General features: G+C 43.0%; 2 protein-coding genes across 11 annotated transcripts in view; both read right to left on the bottom strand.

The window, feature by feature from the left end:
• SMG7 (SMG7 nonsense mediated mRNA decay factor) overlaps positions 1-1,568 on the bottom strand; it is a 96,734-nt gene extending 95,166 nt beyond the window's left edge. For 5 of the 10 annotated variants that reach the window (XM_036754268.1, XM_036754270.1, XM_036754274.1 and 2 more), the window contains exon 1: positions 895-1,027. Coding sequence is in view for 5 of the 10 variants with exons in the window: in XM_036754266.1 (XP_036610161.1) it covers positions 895-923 (29 nt within the window). In the remaining 5 variants the exon portion in view is untranslated. Of the gene's footprint in view, positions 1-894 lie in introns of all 10 variants that reach the window. The other 5 variants (XM_036754271.1, XM_036754269.1, XM_036754275.1 and 2 more) reach the window with 5 other exon arrangements.
• Positions 1,569-14,246: 12,678 nt separating this feature from the next.
• LOC118846774 (40S ribosomal protein S28-like) lies at positions 14,247-18,627 on the bottom strand. The gene is made up of 2 exons (XM_036755512.1): positions 18,525-18,627; positions 14,247-14,497 (listed from the first exon to the last, which is right to left on the bottom strand). The coding sequence occupies exons 1-2, from the start codon at positions 18,625-18,627 to the stop codon at positions 14,247-14,249; spliced, it is 354 nt and encodes a 117-aa protein (XP_036611407.1).
• Positions 18,628-19,974: the final 1,347 nt, after the last annotated feature.

The following is a 19,974-nucleotide window of genomic DNA, read 5'->3' as shown; positions in this document are numbered from 1 at the left end:
TTCCCACCCATACGATCTAACGTTGCTAGCCCTGCGGCTTCCCCGCTTAGCCCTGGAAGCCTCCTAAGAATTCTCGGACTGCAGAGTCCTAACTTTCCACGTTGGTCAATATTGCTACCCAGGGGTCCACACTTCAGTCCTCCACCAGGCTCACAGACGCTCATTTCACTTCCTCCACCAGTGAAGCTCCCAACCGCTCCTCGGCGAGTGAATCTCTCAGGTCCGGGCACCCACCCACTCAATTCAGCAGACGTTAATCCCCTAAGTACTGAGAGTCTGAAAGCTGGGGAAGGCACCAAGTTTAGAAGTCCCCGTCTGACTCGACTCCCGTCCGGTGCCACCCAGGGCCACCCACCTTTTTTCGCATCTTCCCTTCCCCAAACGAAGCGTGCTAGACCCCACCCCCTTTTATCCCCCCGTACGTCACTCTGCCTAAGCAGCCCAAGTTCCTCACACTCCATCTAGCAGCCACACACGGACTCCTCCACGACCTGGCCATCTCGGTGTGATTCCGGTGACCCTGAGGTCTGCCCCAGACTTCCCGAACCCGTGCTCACCGAAGCCGCCTGGTCTCCCTCGGCCATTGGGTCTTCCTCGCCAGGGAGCCCCCCCCCCCCGGGTTATCCGTTCCTCCAAGAAACCCCTTCCCCCAGGTGTGGATTCCCATCCGGGGCGCCCCTCCTCGGGCGGCTCCCCCCGACCTCTGAGGCTCCCCGCCCCCCCGCAGCCCCAGGCCCGGACCGGAGGGTGCCCCCCGGGCCCCCGAGCTGCCGCAGCCTTCCCCAGGGGCCCCCATCCCCCGAGGGGCCAGCCGGTGCTCCCCCAGCCCCGCACAGGGACTCCCCATCCCCCCCAGCGGCTCCCTCCGGGCGGGTGCCCAGCCCCGGCTCTCACCGGAGATACTGTGCGCTCTGCAGGCTCATCCTCCGCCGCCGCGTCTCCCCGCGAAGCGTCCGTGGGTCTCTCAGGCTCCTCGGAGCGGCCCCGCGGTACCGCTGGTGCTGGCGGCCGCCGCCATCTTCCTCTCCTCCGGCTCCTCCTCGCCCGGCGGGAGGGGGGGGGGTGAGTGAGGCGGTGAGGGGGGGGTTGGGAGAAGGAGCGGGTGAAGCTTCTCTCGCTGCCGCTCCGGCCCGTGGGGCGCAGGGACACTACGACCCAGGAGGGGGAGGGGGGAGGGTCCTCGGGAGGGGGCGGGAGGACTGGGGGAAAGGAAGGAAATCGAAGGGAGTCGCTCTCGCGAGACTTCGGCCGCACCGGTCTCACCGCCTGATTTCCGCCCTTCTGGAGAGACTTCGGGGGCGTCCGGGGCGTGTACCGCAGTTGCAGCTTCTCAGCGGCCTGCTAGTGGCGCTTGATCACCTTGGGTTTTGTCCTCCTCCCGCTTCCAGCGGGAAGGGGAAATCCCAGCCGCTCCGGGAACATCGAACCCGAAACAGACTGGAGTTACACTCAAAAGCTTCCCCCGTCTTTCTCTTCACCGTAGCCCAGCCTCGCTTCCTATTTCCACTCCCCCACTCTTCCCACCGGAAACGCCTCCTCTTCTTCCTACAGTTCCGTCGGCCAGTCCCTCGACGCTATTCTTCCCCTCGCGCGCTAGGGAGTGACGCGAGGGACCCCTCCTCCTCTTCTCCGCAGCCCCTCCCCCTGCACGCGGAGGGACTGTTAGAGGGGGGTGGGGAGCCCGGCAGGAAAGAAAATGAAACTAATGGGATTGGAGGATCAGCTGCCATGGCGACACGCGGCTGCAGTTGTATTGCCATGGTAACCAGTGTGTGGGGAGAGGGGGATCTTTCCCGCGGCGAACAGGTTCCGGGGAAAACGCCCGCGGGTGCCCTCGGCTTTCCCCAAGTCCTGCGGCCTTATCTAGGAGGTTGGTCCCTCAGGAATCCCCCTGCTTGACCTCCCCGACCCCTCTCCGAGGCTGGGGAGACCCCCTAGTCCTCTAAGCGCCCGCAGGAGGGGGCGGGGCGGGGCAGAGCGAGGCGGCGGCGGCTCTGGGGAAGACCGAGGGCTTCCCCGAGCCCGCCTGCGGGAGGCGGGATCTCTGCGCTGCTGCGGCTCGAGGGGTGCGGGGCGGGAGCCCCTGGGCACGTGGAGCTGCCCCCGGCGCCGCAGGCCCGGTCTCTTGGGGGGAACGCACGTGGAAAAAATCTTAATGACAATAGGTCTTTTTAAAAAGCCGGGCGGGGAGGGGCGGGGGTCACCCTCGAAAGTCGTTTTTCTGAAGCCGAAGGAGAGGGTCGAGGGTCGGTGATCGGCAGCCCCGGCGCGGGGAGGCGCACCGCGGTTGGACCGATCAAGGTCTAAGTCATCGCCGGAGGCGCCCGGAGCCGCGAGTCCTCGGCCTCTCGAGCCTCGGACAGAATTGAAGTATATGTCACAGTGTATCGAAGCGCGGCAAGAAAGTATCCAGTCAGCCGCAGGATCGAGGCCCTGGAGCAGAGGAAGTCTGGGGAGGGGATGTCGGGGGTTTTGTTTTAAAGCGTCTTGCTCCTCGGTCCTGGAAAGCAGCCGAAAGAAGGAACCAAGTCGGTGGTAATATGCTGGAGGTGAAAAGTAGCTGGAGGTTTAAAGGAATCGCTGGATTATTGACTTTACATCTTGCCAAGACATTTTGCATATGCCTTTGGGGGATTCATACATCCCTGCACTACTTGGAAGGAAATTACCAGGACACTAATGAGCTTTGTTGCGGTGGTGGTTCTCTCTTTGTCATAGTAGCTGAAGGAACATTTCCAAGATCCTTCACTTCCTGGTCCACCGAAAAAAAAAGTGTCCCATATGTTGAAAGTCCAGACATACAAGTGATTTGGAACTAACAACAACAACAAAAAATCCGGCCACAATTTTGAAAGAGAACTTAGCGACCCAATGAAATCAGTTTAACCAGGCACTAGTTCTGATAGGGATTCTTGTCTGGGTATTTCCTGGGACTACCACGTAGCGATGACCTAAGTGCTGCATGTCATCTGAGACGATTTCCAGCCGTACAGTGCCCCCTACCACCATACTTGGGCACTGACTCACGCTGACTCAACAGGGAAGAGGGCCATCTAGTGAGGCAGCTTTCTCCTAAAAGTGGTTCTATGCTGAGCTTGGTACATGCACTCTGACAGAATCACTGCACTTATATAAAGTAACAATTTCATCCCTGTGTTTTACTATTAATAAGGTATTGTAAAGATGTTTTGTAAATCATAAAGTATAAAACGAATTCTGTGAGTACTGAAGGGTCACCCTGGCAAATTGCTTTTAAATATTTTGTTGATAGTTTTTGTTTTTTCAGAGGGCTGTTGTATTACAACAAAGAATAAAGAAAGGGGGGTGGGGGAGTTCAGTGAAACTAACCTAATACATCAAGTCCAACATAATAGGCAGTTTCTCATACCAATAGGCTGCTACCTCTGCAAAAAAAAAAAAAAAAAGAGGAAATGTCCCCTCGGATTTCTTTGGGGTCAAGCTTGGTCATTGTAATTTCACAACATTAAGTTTCACTTATTTTTCATTTACTTTATTGTTCTCGTGGTTCTGTTCACTTCACTTTAAATCTTGTCTTTCCATACTTTGATATATTCTTCATACTCACTGTTTCTGACAGTGCAGGAGGGAAGTTTGATGGCAGGGGGGTGGGGCGACCTGCGGAAAGGAAACAAACTGAACTTGGGATGGGAGTTGAAATACCACTTCAGACACTAGCTGTGTGATTCTGGGCAAGCTACTCTCAAGTAACTCTCAGCCTCAGTTTCCTCCTTTGTAAGATAAGGAGGTTGAACTCAGTAACATCCAAGGTAGCTTCTGGCTCTAAAGCGATGATTCTAGTAATCCATTACATTTATATACTACAATTTGTTTTAGCCATTTCCTAATTGATAGACATATACTTTGTTTCCAGTTCTTTGCTAATTAAAAAAAAAATGTACAATCCACAAATAATGTCCTCATTCATATTTTTTAATCCTATTTCCTACTGTGCCCTCCATCAGTAAATATGTTGAACTTATATAAGCACCTTTCTTCAAGAGAGGTACTTTGCTTTTCCCTTTAATTACAAGTTCCCACTGAACTTCATTACAAGCAACTGGTGCTGGATACTAAACTGGAGCCAAAAGATAAAAAGGCAAGGCTGCCTGATTTCCTTTAGGCCTTCCCAGATTTAGTCCTTGAATATGTGCATATTCTCCTGAGGAGAGCATTGAGAATGTAATTTAGGTTTCTTAATACAAAATTCGTTCACCTCTTAATAGAGCTTTTTATCAAGTTATACATAATAGTTGGGCTCTCTACCACTTAAAATTTTAGAAGCATAAAGCATTTGTAACTTCACCACTTCCCATTTATCCCCATGAAAGAAAAAAAAATTGCTGTGCATGGATGATTTCCACAATCCTCCCAAGAAACCTCACCACAAACCCTAATCACCATTCCCATTAAAGAGCCAGAAGGTAGGCTTCTGTGCCCACAGCTGTGACTACAAAAACCAGTGCAATATTAGGACATTAGAAATAAGATTTTAAAGGTCTTCTACATTTTGGAATCCTTCACTATTGTGGCTATTATTTAAAACCCACAAATCTTTGCCAAGTAAATAGTGTACACGCTTTTCAGCTATGCACCAAATTTTCTGAAGCTCTTGCTATTATATCTCTCATCAAATTGACAATGAACCCTGTATGAAATTTTACCAAGTAATAATTCATTACAATACTTGATCTACATAGATATAATGTTTACAAAGCTCAAGTGCATTCAGGTGCTTATTTTTTATTTTGGATGTTGACAATGATTTTGGAATCATACATTCCCATCCCTGAAACCACAGAGTCACAGAAGCTGTCCTTTCAACTCTGGCAAGCTTAGCCTGGTTCAAATAAGTATTTATGCATTTTTCCCACTGTATTTTCTGGGACGTACTCCTGGGCAGCACCTTTAACTGTCCTTGGGTGCCTGGATAGTGGTGGGCTGGTACAACAGGCCTATTTTTCAAGAAAATGAGATTTCAAGTCATTAAAGAACCCCAGAGGGAAAGGAGAAAACAAGCTGGAGATTGTCAGATGCTCAAAGAGATCTGTGATCTACCATCATTTCTATGCAGATATCAACCCCATCTAGTGCTTGCTTATCCTGTGTAACTCTTGTCTATAATCTCCCATAAGTTCACTAAGGGTTCCACCTAGTAGGAGGCCTTCATCAGTTTCTCGACTGCACTCTGGTTGTTTACATGTCATCCCTCATTCTCACCATGTGACCCAACCATATTCTCTTCCTACAACACAATTCCTTGATAGAGTCTTTTACTCTTTCTCTGAAGTTCCTATTTGGTTATATTCTGAAGCTTGTTCTATGTGCTTTTCCATCAACGCCTATGTAATAGTCATTTTATTCTTCAGAAACAGTTGTATTCCATGCTTTGCTGCTCTATATCAGTATTAGTAGAATATTGATACTCAAAACACGGGCCTTTGCTTTCATGGGAAGCTTGGAGTTTTGCAGTTTCCTGGAGACAATACAGCAGGCCCCCATCCTCCTGCTCAACTTTGTGCCTGGCTCATTATCCATCTGTACTCTCTGACCCAAATATACATACTAATGGATGGGCTCTATTGGTTGTACATCCAAATTCATGTTGAAATCTGGACAATAGACATTCTTCATTTTCTTGGTCGTTCCTGTGCAGATGGTCAAATCAAACAAACTTTGGGTGATTATAGACCTATTCCAGGAGGCTCTGCAATGTTTGGGGACTTGATACAGTCAGCACAGTGATATTCACGAAGTAGGATCATCTGGAGGACTTCTACACCCAAGCCGAGGCAGTATTATCTTTCCTGTCCTATGTGTGAAACCCAGAAGAGATTAAATGATTCAACTGGGTGAATGAATGATTCATTCTAGTTCAAATAGCAACCCAATGACAATTAGGACAGCTTTGAACTGGGAGGATCTGGCCCTCAAGATTACTGAGCTAGGTTGGAGTCAACAATTTCTCTGAGGTGCTCTGCTAAATGTTTGTTCACTGATTCCTAAGAAACAGTTGTCAAGCCCAAATGGACCCACTCCCACCACCCACCCCCAACATATGCAGTTCTAATCGGGGAAAAGGAAAGGCATTTTAGGTCCAAATCTACCTTATTGGACTATAATCTAGCTGGGGTGGGGAACTTGCGGCCTCTAGGCCACACGTGGCCTTCTAGGTCCTCGGGTGCGGCCTTTTGACTAAATCCAAGTTTTACAGAACAAATTCTTTTGTTAAGGGGATTTGTTCTGTGAAGTTTGGACTCAGTCAAAAGGCCACACCCGAGGACCTAGAAGGCCACGTGTGGCCTTGAGGCTGCAGGTTCCCCACCCCTGATATAGCCCATGTCCATTTTACGCAGAAGCAAATTTCATAAGAGATTTCCTCAAATGCTTTGCTGAAATTCAGACATACATACAATCTCTACAATTTCCCATATCAAAGCAAACTTCACCAGTCTTGCTACAATCCTCTATTAATATTTTGATATTATTAAGATCACACCTTGGGTCCTAATCAGTTAACTTTGTTAATGGCTAATTGCTTAGCAATACTGGGACATAGTCAAGCTCCTAGAAGGAAGTAAAGGATATTGATTGAACAGGTAGAAGGCCACTAGGGACAAACTTTGTTTAATTTATAGGTTTGCCTGGGGTAGGCTCTGGTGTCTACACCTTTATCTACAAACTCAGCCAAGAGGATTTAGATCCATAAACCAGAGACCTAAATGGAAAAATTACAAAGTTATATTAATTCTAGAGTTGGTAGAAGTACCAGCCATCATCTAATCCAAGCAATAATAGAAAGGAATCCCCACCATAGCCTACCTGATTTGTGATCACTCAGCCTTTACTAGAAGACCTCTAATGAGGGGCAACCCTCCTAATGTAGCCAATTGGATTACATTTTTAGACAGCTCCTGTTAAAGACTTTTTTTCCTTCTGAAATCTGCCTTTCTCCAATTTTCTCTCACTGCTCCTGGTTCTGCCCTTGAGAGCCAAATAGAAGAATTAGCCAATTCTTCATCCTCGTGGCAGTTCTTCGAATACTTGAAGACATCTGTAATGTTTCTGCTAGTCTTCTTTTCTCCAGGCTCAACATCCTCTCAGTTCTTTCACTGCTCATATGACATAAACCCAAGGACTTTCATGTTTTTGGATAAACTCTCCGGTTTATCAGCGTCCAACAATCTGTGGGGCCATAACCGAGCAAGTGTGCTCCAGATGTAGTGTGACCAGAGGCATAAAACAGGATACTATAATCCCCTTTCCCTGGAAGCCAGGCCTCTCTTAATGAAGCCTAAGACCCTATTATCATTTTCTTTGGCTACCCCAGTCACATTGCTGTTTTATATTGAATTTTCAGTCCATCAAAAACTCCCACATCTTTTTCAGACAGAAAAGTCCCATCCTGTTAATCAAAAAGCATTTAGTAAATGCTTTCTATGTGCCAGGCAAGGTTCTAAGTACTAGGCCTACAAAGAAAGTAAAAACACGGTCTCTACCCTCACATGAAAACAACTATGTACATAACATGATCTAGCTAGCTAGCTATCTACAGAGTAAATTAAAGGTAATCTCATAAGGAAGGTTCTAGTGGGGGGAGGGGATTGAAGGTATATTTTTTAAGCTCATTCTTTAAAACCTAAGTGTAAAATTTTATATTTATCCTTACTGAATATCTTCCTTACAGATTCAGCCTAATGAATACTCTAGCCTGTCAGTGCATTTTCAAATCCTGTCAATTACTAGTCACTCTGCATTTATAACAAATTGTTATACTGAATTACCCATAAAAAGTAACTTACTTTGGCCTAAAATGCAACCAAGCTAAAAGTATTTTTTCTCTCCCCTACTTTCTAATTCTTGGAAGGAAGGTGAACTGTTATTATATGACCCCTGGGAATGTGCTTAGCATTTGGGATAATATTAATGGTTAAAATCTTGCCATCATGTCTCTAAGAGATCCTATTTAAGGTGCCTCTCTCAGCCTTGCTTCTAGTTGAATCAACTTTCATTACTACCACTGCTGATGAATTATGATTCCTTCCACTTTTCTTCTGAATTGCTTCTGTAGTGCCTGCCTGTCTCAGTCAGAAACAGAAGTGATAAAATTATGCCTATTTTGTAGAAGTGGGGGAAAGAGAGAAGGAGGAAGGAAGAAAGGAAAAAAGAAAGAAGGAAGGAAGAGAAGAAAACAGAGCTTAGAGGTAATGGATGAAATGACTTGCCTTAGGCTGTACAGTATATCTGTTTTTCTGTGTTCTGTCCAAACTTGGTGTTGCCCAACATTTATCAGTCCAAGAAAACATGGAAACTTGTCAGAGCACTGAATCTTTCTTGTTCAGCAAAGCCCTGACAAGGCATGTATGTGCACACCTCAGGCAAGGTTTGACATTTGGCTCCCTGAAGAATTCATGACAAAACAAGATATATGTTTGTAGGAAGCAAAATAGGCAATTTTGAGTACATAAAATTTAAAAATTTGTGTACAAACAGATCCAATTCAACTAAAATTTAAAAAGTAGAGGATTGGGGGAAAATTCTTTGCATCAAATCTCTCTGATAAAGGTCTCATTTCTAAGAAATACAGGGAACTGATTCAAATTTTTAAAAATAAAAGTCATTTCCCAACTGATAAATGGTCAAATGATATGAATAGGCAATTTTCAGAGGAAGAAATCCAGGCTACTAAGAGGCATATGTAAAGATGTTCTAAATCACTAATAGAGAAATACAAATTACAACACTTTGAGATACCACCTTATACCCATCAGCTGTGGGAAAGCTATGGGAGCTGTGGAAAAACAAGTACCTTAATGCACTGATGGTGGAGCTGTGAAATAGTCTGGCCATTCTGGAAAGCAATTTGGAATTATGCCCCAAAGCAATTAGACTATACATACCTTTTGGGCCAGCAATATCACTAGTAGATCTATACTCAAAAGAGATAAACAAACAACAAAAAAAGACCATATGTACAAAAGTATAGCTGCGTTTTTTGTGGTAGCAAAGAATTGGAAACTGAGGAGATGCCCATCAGCTGGGGAATGGTTGAACAAATTAGTTATGGTCTATAAATGTGATAGAATAATCTCCTATAAGAAATGATGAAGGGGATGATTTCAGAGAAACCTGGAAAGACTTATATGAACTGATGCAAAGTGAAATGAGAAGAACCAGGAGAACAATTTATACAACAACAATATCATAAAGACAAGCAGCCTTGAAAGACTTAGGAACTCTGATCCATACAATGACAAATCACAGTTTCAGAGGCCAAAGATGAAACAAGCTACCCACTTCCATTTACAGATGTGATGGACTCAAGAGTACAAATTGAGGCATGTTTTTCTGGACACTGCCTAGGAATGTAGGAATTTCTTTTGCTTGTCTATGCATGTTTGTAATGGGTTTTGTTTTTCTTGCTTTCTCATTGCAGGAAGAGAGAGGGAAGTTCAGAGGAAGAGGAGGCCCTGAAAATAAAGTTGAATTCATTTTTTTTAATGTGTCCACAGTACATTACTAACTAGGTAATGTAGGCAAAGTACTTTGTAAACAATTAATAAATGGGAACTATTCTTCTTTACCTCATTCTTCTCATCTTTTTTCAATGGCATTCAATGCACTTGAACTACTTTGTAAATTACTGTTTGTTATTTACTAGATGCTTTATTACATCTCAAGCAACTTAGCATAAAAATAAGTATGATATGTCATGGAGAGAAACTTTTAGGCATGAAAACCTATCCCTTATTGTTTCTCCTTGTATGTGACATCCTTGACAGCTGCCCACATTATCTGTCCCCAGACTTGACATTCAGTCCTTAGCCTGTCTTCTCCAACCACAATTCCATCCCCACCAACCCCCCTCTACATCCCACAGCTGGCCTTTTGAAGTGGCCAGTCTCTTGCTTTGTATGATTAGAGGGGTGCCAGGGAGAGCATCCTGAACAAAAAAAATGTCCAACTAGGTGGCATACTTGGAAAATTCCACTATTAAAGATTCATACCTCACTCTCTTCTCCTGGCATCCACTAGTAAAACTTAATACCCCTGGGAAGGTTAACACATCAAGCTGTTATCAGATGCTAATACCTTAGTGTGAATTATTTTTATTTTTCTCTGGGTCCCTGACGCATTGGGGGAAAGGGAGCTAGAGAGCAGAGGAAAAACTGCTAATTTTGTCATTTTACTTAGGGCCATACATATCCATTGATACTCCTCTCAACCATGGCTACTGCCACTTTCACTCTCCAAAACCCAAAGGCAAAGGGGAGGCGAGGGCAGGAATAAGCATTTATTAAGCACCTACTATGTGCCAGGCACTATGCTAATCACTTTAGAAATATCTCATTGAGGAAACCAACATTTCACTGCACACCATGGACAAAAAGAAATCAGTCATTATAGACTTCTTTTGGGGATCAGAGAAGTCTGAATAGGAAAGCTACGGTTTCCATAGTGACATAATTTGTCCTACATAGCTATATTTTCTGAATTATCTCATTAGTCTACTAAGCTAAAAAGAGACAAACCAAAAATATATTTATGATATTTGCTGGCTCTTTTTCTTAGATACTACTTTTTAAGAAAGACATGTTTATTTCTGTGCATTCTGGTAGATTTTTTTATAACAGGAATGGATATTGTATCTTGTCAAAAACTTTTCCTACATCTATTGATATGATTTTTTTGTTCTTGTTATTAATATGGTCTGTTTTTTTATAGTGTTCCTAATACTGAAGCAGTACTACATTCCTGGTATAAATCCATAAATTATGTGATATGTGTTGTGATGTGTTGCTGTAGTCTCCTTGCTAATATTTTATTTAATATTTTTGCATCAGTATTTGTTAAGTCAATAGTAAACATTTCTTAAGTGCCTACTATGTTCCAGGCACTGTGCTAAGTTCTGGGAATATATAAAAAAAGAAAGATAGTCCCTGCCTTTGAGGAGCTTACAATCTAATGGAGGACAGCAAACACAAAAGAAGGCTGAAAAGGGCCGACGGGAGAAGGTACCCAGCTAGAGGGGAAGGGTGGGGAGAAGTCTAGGGAAGAGGGAGAGGTAGTTGGAGACAGGATGGTGAAGAAGTCAAAGACATCCTAAATGAGTGCTGGTGGAGAAGTCAAAATGAGTGAAGCCCAAGGGAAATGAGATGTCCAAGGGGAGTATTAGCATTCATTAAGGATATTAGTCCATAGTTTTTGTTTACTTTTTCTTTTTTTATTTTCCCTGGTTTAAGTAAAAAGTTCACATTTGTATCATAGAAGAATTCTGGTAGGACTCTTTTTCCCATTTTTTCCCCAAATATTTTATGTAATATTGGAATTAATTGTTCTTTAAATATTTGCTAGAATTCGCTAATAAACCTATCTGGTCCTGAGTTTTGTTTTGTTTTGTTTTTTCTTTGGGGGGTTCATTTATGGCTTGTTCAATTTTTTTTCTAATATTGGGTTGTTTAAGTCTTCTATTTCTTGTTCTATTAATCTAGACATTTTATATTTTTGTAAATATTCATTTCATTTAGATGATCATATTTATGATCATGTATATGAGTGAAATAGTTCCCAATAATTTTTTTATGCTTCATTAATTGTTAGTTCACCTTTTTTCACTTTTTTTAAACTGGTAATTTAGTTTTCTATTTTCTTTTTATAAAAATTAAGTTAGCTAATGATTTCTCTATTTTATTAGTTTTTTCAAAAAGAAAACAGCTCCCAGTTTTGTTTATTAATTCAATAGTTTTTTTCTTCTGATTTTTAAAATCTCTTCAGGATTTCTATTTTGGTGTTTGTGTTTTTTTAATTTGTTGGTTTTCCAATTTTTATAGTTGAATACCCAATTTATTAATCTCTTTTTTTAAATGTGGCCACGCCATGCTAGAGTCTCCCATGTCTCATAATAGATACTAAAGTTCTTCAGAAAGACCTTGAGAGTGTCCCTGTACCTCTACCTCTATGTGAGGGAGCACTTGCCTTATACAAGTGAGTTTAGTTTCCTCATCTCTAAACCGGTTATAATAACCTCCACCTCACTTGGCTGTTGTGAGTTAATATACTTACATATATTATATATGTATGTTTAGTTACTATACATAAGTTATGAGTTAATATGTATAAAGTGACTTGCAAATTTTAACATGTTATATAAATGCTGACTATAGCTATTGTTATTACTGCGCTGTGCATCCAGCCTGACTGTGCACCTTGGGGTTGGACGAGTCACTTCAGTATATATTCTACCCCTTACACATCCAACTTGAACATTTCTTCCAACTCAGAATCCTCAAGTCCTGACTGCTCTCAAACCCTTTTTTTTGTCTGCAGGTATAACCCTAAATCCAGGAATTTCAAAGAAACAAAGTCCTGGTACTCGTATTCAAGCCTCCCCACCCAGTGCTCATCTCTAGGATCATAGGATCCCGTGGATAGCAGCTGCATGTGCCAATGGCCTCCCAATGCTACTGCTTCACTCCACCTCACATCGGGGGCCTGCTGTGTTCTTGCCACATCTCCTACTTTTAGCTGACATATACATGTCATACATATACACCCCTTGTGAGAGCCTGCTGAGGTGCAAAAGATGAAACTTTGTCATTTAAGTCTGAAAGGATAGCAGCGTAGAATTTAGAATCATATTGTGTGGAGTGAGACCATCCCCCAGCAATTAATTAAAAGAGTCTGAGGTCACAAGGTAGAAACAGAAAACTTCTTTATAAGGATCCCACGAGAAAGGGCGATCTCCGAACTGCCAGACAATCAGTAGGTAGAGGCTGCACCCAGAGGGCAGAACTTAGCTTTTATACCCTAACACAAACCGGTCCCCCCCACCCTACCCCACTCCCGACCTTTTACTCTCATTGGTGGAGTTCAGGCTCACAATCTCGGGAGAAATCTAACCCAGGAACAAAGAAGTGAAAAACATCTTTTTTTTTCTTTATTTGGTGAAGCTACAATTCAATGATTTTAGTAACTCGAAACTTAGCCTAGCTGTCAATCAGAAGCCCTGAGCCAGCCATTCATCCCATTTAACTCACAGAAAGACCAAGATCCAGATTCCATGAGAGGGCTTCACCATCCCACTCAATATTTTCTTCAAGAAGCTTTCAGTCTGTTTGATTAGACCTAGCACAAGGTAGAAGTAAATATTCAGTAATGATGATAACACCTACAATTGACACACCACCTTTCCAGCAGAAAGTACAAAGATCATTGTATTTTGTGTCCTCTGGCCCTCACCCTGTCTTACTTTCCTTTTTATATTTCTTATTAAATTATTCTCTGAGTAGCTAACAGAGCTAATATTTATTCTCTCTTTCCTATTCTTCCTTAGCATTGATGTGCTTTCTCACATATAACAAACACTGTCAAAGATTTCTCCCCAAATACACATTCTAAGAGAAGGCATGAATAACTCAGTTAACATTTCACACTTTTATCCCTGCACATTGATATTTGAGTCTTTTCCGTGTGGATGATTGTAATTCATTGGGCCCTACAGTCTTTCAAGCATACCCTGTAGTGATATTTTATTTAAAACAAATGATCAATAGATGTAATAATGATATTTCAATTTGTTGACTACAATAGCAAATTTTTTATTCCCTGGGTGAATTGGTTGCCGAGTCAGTAAAGCTCATTTCTTATTGCTTTTTTTGAACATTTATTGACATTTATTAAATACGTAAGAATAAACAAGAAATCCCTGCTCCCTCCTTTCCAAGTGTCTAATACTCTTCAGCAATTACAGGTCAAAGGCATAGTCTACTACGTACAGATTGTTTCATAGCGCCTCCTCAAAGCAGTCTGACCAATCCTATTATCTGACCAAGTGTGTATTGCCCTGAGAAAAAACAGCTGGCATCTGAAGTGAGGATGTCTTGTCTCATTAGCTGCTCTGGGTTTGGGTGAGATTAGAATCAAGATCTGAAGAATACTAAAAGGCTAATTTGGAGCTCCTATCACTCCCTCTCCCCCACCCCTTTAGAAAGACATTGAAAAGAATGACAGATGATCTAATCCCTTTAATGCCAAGGTAATCTGATATATGTATCACTATTTTAAAAGGCCACAGGTGCTAAATCTCTCTTTTAAGGTGCTCTAGTACTTTAATCTTCGGCCCCCAGTAGCACTTCCTGATTTTTTTTTTTTAGACAAAACTCTTTATTTTACACATCCCTTAGCAGTCCTTCCACGACCAGCAGCCTAGGGGCCTCCACCGGTGGGTCTCACCGCAGCCTTTGGGCCTCACGTTCCGACTCCAGCAGGGTGAGCACGTCCGTCTCCCGCACGGGGCCTTTCCCGTTGCGGATGATGGACCGGCTCGTGTTGACCATGAACTCCACGCGCACCTGGGTGCACTGGCCCTGAGAACCGGTCCTGCCCAGAACCTTGGTGACCCGAGCCAGCTTGATTGACTGCACGCGGCGGGTGTCCGTGATGGCAGCGGCAACAGGAGAAAGGGGAGAGACCGCACTTCCTGATTTTCACTGATGACTATTTTAATTTTATAATTCCTATGATGCTTAAGTATTTGCCATAATTGCCACGTCTAGAAGCTTCTCTGTTTTTTACTACATTAAAGATACCAGAATAACACCACGGTTATTCACCTTCTGTGTCTCAATAAAAATAAAAATAACCCACATTTCTATAAAACTTTAAGGTTTACAAAGTCCTTTCCTCACATGAAGTATAAGAGGTTTTGCAGAGGAGGAAACTGAAGCTTTCACAGCTAATAAATGCCTAAGGCAGGATCTGAACTCAGGTCTCCAGATCCTAAAGACCAATATTCTTTCAATCACACCTCATTAGGATCTCACTCCATGACTCCTCTACCATCTTTTCCAGTCATAGATGTCTTTGATGATGCCTTTTAGCCCACTTTTCATGAGCAATTTATCCTTGGTGCCCTACTTCAGCCCATATGTAGCCACCATGCATCTTGCCAATGCCCTTTTGGTTACATGTAATTTTGATTCTTTTTTTTAAAATCATTATTTATTTATTTCATATTTTTAGTTTTCAGCATTAATTTTCACAAGAGTTTGAATTACAAATTTTCTCCCCATTTCTACCCTCCCCCCCACTCCAAGATGGCATATATTCTGGTTGCCCCATTCCCCAGTCAACCCTCCCTTCTGTCACCCCACTCCACCTCACCCCCTTTTCCCTTACTTTCTTGTAGGGCAAGATAAGTTTCTATGCCCCATTGCCTGTATATCTTATTTTCTAGTTGCATGCTAAAACTTTTTTTTTGAACATCTGCTTTTAAAACTTTGAGTTCCAAATTCTCTCCCCTCTTCCCTCCCCACACACCCTCCCTAAGAAGGCAAGCAATTCAACATAGGCCACATGTGTATCATTACGCAAAACCCTTCCACAATACTCATGTTGTAAAAGACTAACTATATTTTGCTCCTTCCTATCCTATCCCCCTTTATCCAGTTTTCTCCCTTGACCCTGTCCCTTTTCAAAAGTGTTTGCTTTTGATTACCTCCCCCCATCTGCCCTCCCTTCTATCATCCCCCCCCTTTTTATCTCCTTCCTCCTTTCCTGTGGGGTAAGATACCCAATTGAGTGTGTATGTTATTCCCTCCTCAGGTCAAATCTGATGAGAGCAAGATTCACTCATTTCCCCCTCATCTGCCCCCTCTTCCCTCCCAACAGAACTGCTTTTTCTTGCCACTTTTATGCGAGATAATTTACCCCATTCTATCTCTCCCTTTCTCTCTCTCTCTCTCAATATGTTCCTCTCTCATCCCTTAATTTGATTTTATTTTTTGAGACATCATCCTTTCATATTCAATTCACCCTGTGCCCTCTGTCTATACATACATATATATATATACATATATATACATACACATATATATATTTTCCCTTCAGCTACCCTAATACTGAGGTCTCATGAATTATACACATCATCTTTCCATGTAGAAATGTAAACAAAACAGTTCAACTTTAGTAAGTCCCTTATGATTTCTCTTTATTGATTACCTTTTCATGCTTCTCTTGATTCTTGTGTTTGAAAGTCAAATTTTCTATTCAGCTCTGGTCTTTTCATTGAGAAAGCTTGAAAGTCCTCTATTTTATTGAAAGTCTATATTTTGCCTTGGAGCATGATACTCAGTTTTGCTGGGTAGGTGATTCTTGGCTTTAATCCTAGCTCCATTGACCTCCAGAATATCATATTCCAAGCCCCTCGATCCCTTAATGTAGAAGCTGCTAGATCTTGTATTATCCTGATTGTGTTTCCACAATACTCAAATTGTTTCTTTCTGGCTGCTTGCAGTATTTTCTCCTTGACCTGGGAGCTCTGGAATTTGGCAACAATGTTCCTAGGAGTTTTCTTTTTGGGATCTTTTTGAGGAGGCAATTGGTGGATTCTTTCCATTTCTATTTTACCCTCTGGCTCTAGAATATCAGGGCAGTTCTCCTTGATAATTTCTTGAAAGATGATATCTAGGCTCTTTTTTTTTATTGTGGCTTTCAGGTAGTCCAATAATTTTTAAATTATCTCTCCTGGATCTATTTTCCAGGTCAGTGGCTTTTCCAATGAGGTATTTCACATTGTCTTCCATTTTTTCATTCCTTTGGTTCTATTTTATAATATCTTGATTTCTCATAAAGTCACTAGCTTCCACTTGCTCCAGTCTAATTTTTAAAGTAGTATTTTCTTCAGTGGTCTTTTGGACCTCCTTTTCCATTTGGCTAACTCTGCCTTTCAAGGCATTCTTCTCCTCATTTGCTTTTTGGAGCTCTTTTGCCATTTGAGTTAATCTATTTTTTAAAGTGCTATTTTCTTCAGTATTTTTTGGGGGGGTCTCCTTTAGCAAGTCATTGACTTCTTTTTCATGGTTTTCTTGCATCACTCTCGTTTCTCTTCCCAATTTTTCCTCTACCTCTCCAACTTGCTTTTCCAAATCCTTTTTGAGCTCTTGCATGGCCTGAGACCAGTTCATGCTTTTCTTGGAGGCTTTTGATGTGGGCTTTTTGACTTTGTTGACTTCTTTGGGCTGTATGTTTTGGTCTTCTTTGTCACCAAAGAAAGATTCCAAAGTCCGAGTCTGAATCTGAGTCTATTTTCACTGCCTGTTCATGTTCCCACCCAACTACTTGACCCTTGAGTTTTTTGTTGGGGTATGACTGCTTGTAGAGCAGAGAGTACTTTGTCCCAAGCTTGAGGGGTTGCGTTGTTGTTTCCAGAGCTATTTCTACACAGTAAACTCTGTCACACTAGGGTTTCTCCTCCCCCAAGGACCTCCAACCCGGACCTCAACTCAGATCTTAAGTAGGCTCTGCACTCCTGCTCTGATCTGCCACTCAATTCCTCCCACCAGGTGCACCTGGGGCTGGAAGCAACTGCAGTTGTAGTTCTGTCCTCAGAGCTGCACCACCTTCGCTGCCCCCAGGGCAGTGGCTGAACCTCAAACTCCTTTCACTCTGTCCCCAGCAGCTTTTCCCACTAACCTTCTCTGTTGTCTTTGGTGTTTGTGGGTTGAGAAGTCTGGTAACTGCCACAGCTCACTGATTCAGGGTGCTAGGGCCTGATCTGCCCAGCTCCCGGTCTGGTTGGTCAGAGCGCAGCCCACACGGGGCTCTGCTCCACTCTGCTTCCAGCTCCATGCCATAGACCTTACCCAGCAACCATCCAGGCTGTGCTGGGCTGGAGCCCTGCTTCCCTCAGCCATTTCATGGGTTCTGCAGCTCTAGAATTTGTTCAGAGCCATTTTTATAGGTTTTTGGAGGGACCTGGGTGGGGGCGGGGGGGGGGAGGAGCTCATGCAGGTCCCTGCTTTCTAGCCACCATCTTGGCTCTGCCCCAGTAATTTTGATTCTTCTAAGATCATAGTGTCTCATGGTCTGTAAGCATATAACATCAATAGGAGAATATTGATTTTTGCAGCAACGAGCAGTATAGAATCGATGAAAGTATTATGCCATTTCCCAAACAGGATCCAGTGTATTATCTTATTACTAAACTCATTTCTGGGCATGTCATTATCCATTTGCAATGCCTGTTCTCTGTCTGTCTGCCTGTCTCTCTCTCTCTCTCTCTCTCTCTCTCTCTCTCTCTCTCTCTCTTTCGCTCTCTCTCTCTCTCTCTCGCTCTCCCTCTCGCTCTCTCGCTCTCACTCTCGCTCTCACTCTTTCTCTTTCTCCCTCCCCCCTTCTCCTTTTCCCTTTTCTTCTCTTTCCTTCCCCCTCCCCCCCCAACAGTGATTTTATTGGTATAGGGAGCTACAGGTGAGGAGGAAACTCCCCTTACCAATGCAGAATTGTACCTGTTTTACAACTTAAAGTCTTAGACAGTTGCCTAAGGGTATTGAAAGGTTAAGTGACTTGCCTGGGTTGCTCTGGCGATCCTAACAATTAAAAGAGAACTGATGCATCCTCTGCTATTACAGGACTCTTGAGGGTGGTAGAGCAAGCCAAAAAGAGCCTCCCACTTTTATTCCTAATCCTGTCATATAAAGTTTCCAGCTGCCTAAGTGAATAACAACCTCCTTTTCCTGTTCTTTCATCCTCATCTACCTCCACCCCACCCTTCCCATGTCCAGCTCCAGTTCTGTTCACCTCTTCTACTACATCCTTCGGAATCCTCATCCTATTGTTAACAAACTTCTTTCATTTTAGACCTCTTCCTTTTATGCTACTTCCATATTCTGGCACTCATGGAGAATAAATTTCTCCCAGAAGATATTGTGTTCCTGGCCATCTGGTTACACCTTGTATAATGCATGACACCCTGGTCCTGGAGGAATTGTATATTCCTTGTTCCCCATTGCCATTTCTAGACACACACCCCCTCTGCACCCTCACTCAGCAACCTCTCCACCTTTGAAGATCACTCTAAGTATATTACCCAATCCAGATCCTGCTGGCAGCTATCTATCAACCCTTAGATCATTCTCCCTCTTTCCTCAAGAAATTCAGTACTTGGTTCACAGTCTTCCTCTCCAACCATTCACTGCTCATCACTCTCTTAAGGCTTTGATTTCCTCCCTTCCCAATCTTGACCCTATATTTAATCAATTCAATATTACACTGCTCTCCTCTTGACTTACTAAACTGCAACCCTAAACTACTGAGGTCCAATGCATATGCTTATGAATGATGGTCATGCAGCTATTCAGTTTGGGTCCATTATAAATTTGTGTTATCTGATGTCAACTGGGCTCTTGTAGCAAAACAATGCTCTTATTCCTCCCTATTTAATTATTTCATTCCCTGCACCAACTTTTCCAAATACCTTTTCCCCCTCAAACCTTCCCCCTTCCCCACACTCTCCAACCAAATCTGTACTTTAGGAATGCTGGAGGCATGGGCACCAATTAATAAGCTTTTGTGACAATTAAGATGAGAGGTGATGAGTAGCCAGAGGTAGTGTGTACACTAACCTAAGAGGTTAAGTCCCAGCCAACTCTCTTTTGGAATGGAATTTTTACAGGGCTTACTTGATAAAGATGTTAGCTTCCCAGTTTTCTCGCTTGTTACTTCTCAAACTGGGGAAATAGACACAGTTCTTTTCCAGCCAAGAAAGTAATAGGAAATCACAGCTAAAAGGATTCCAGAATAAAGAATGCCCACATGATCAGCTATATACCATCCAGCTCGGGAGCAAGATTGCAAGGTGAAATGGTTGATTACCGAAGAGGCAAGTTAAATAAGACGTCCAATATGTATTCCTCTGCGCATTTTTGACAGCTTATAAATTGTGCTTTTATGAAAACTAGGGAAAGGATCCTACCTCAAGCTGGTTATCAAAGGTTACTATGAACATCTTGAACCTAGATGAAACATAAGGGTAAACTTGATCTTAGCACGTTATGTGCAAACAAGAATGGGGGCATAGCTACACTACAAGATATTCCTCCCAGGATGTCAGCATTTAGTAAGGAAATCTCAGAATACTCTATCCAGTTCTGAAGAACACAGCTTGAAGAAGGTGGA

The sequence above is a fragment of the Trichosurus vulpecula genome, chromosome 4 (genome assembly GCF_011100635.1).
Source record: "Trichosurus vulpecula isolate mTriVul1 chromosome 4, mTriVul1.pri, whole genome shotgun sequence".
NCBI lineage: Eukaryota > Metazoa > Chordata > Mammalia > Diprotodontia > Phalangeridae > Trichosurus > Trichosurus vulpecula.
The sequence above is the reverse complement of the archived record's forward strand: the minus strand, read 5'-3'. Positions and strand labels throughout refer to the sequence as shown.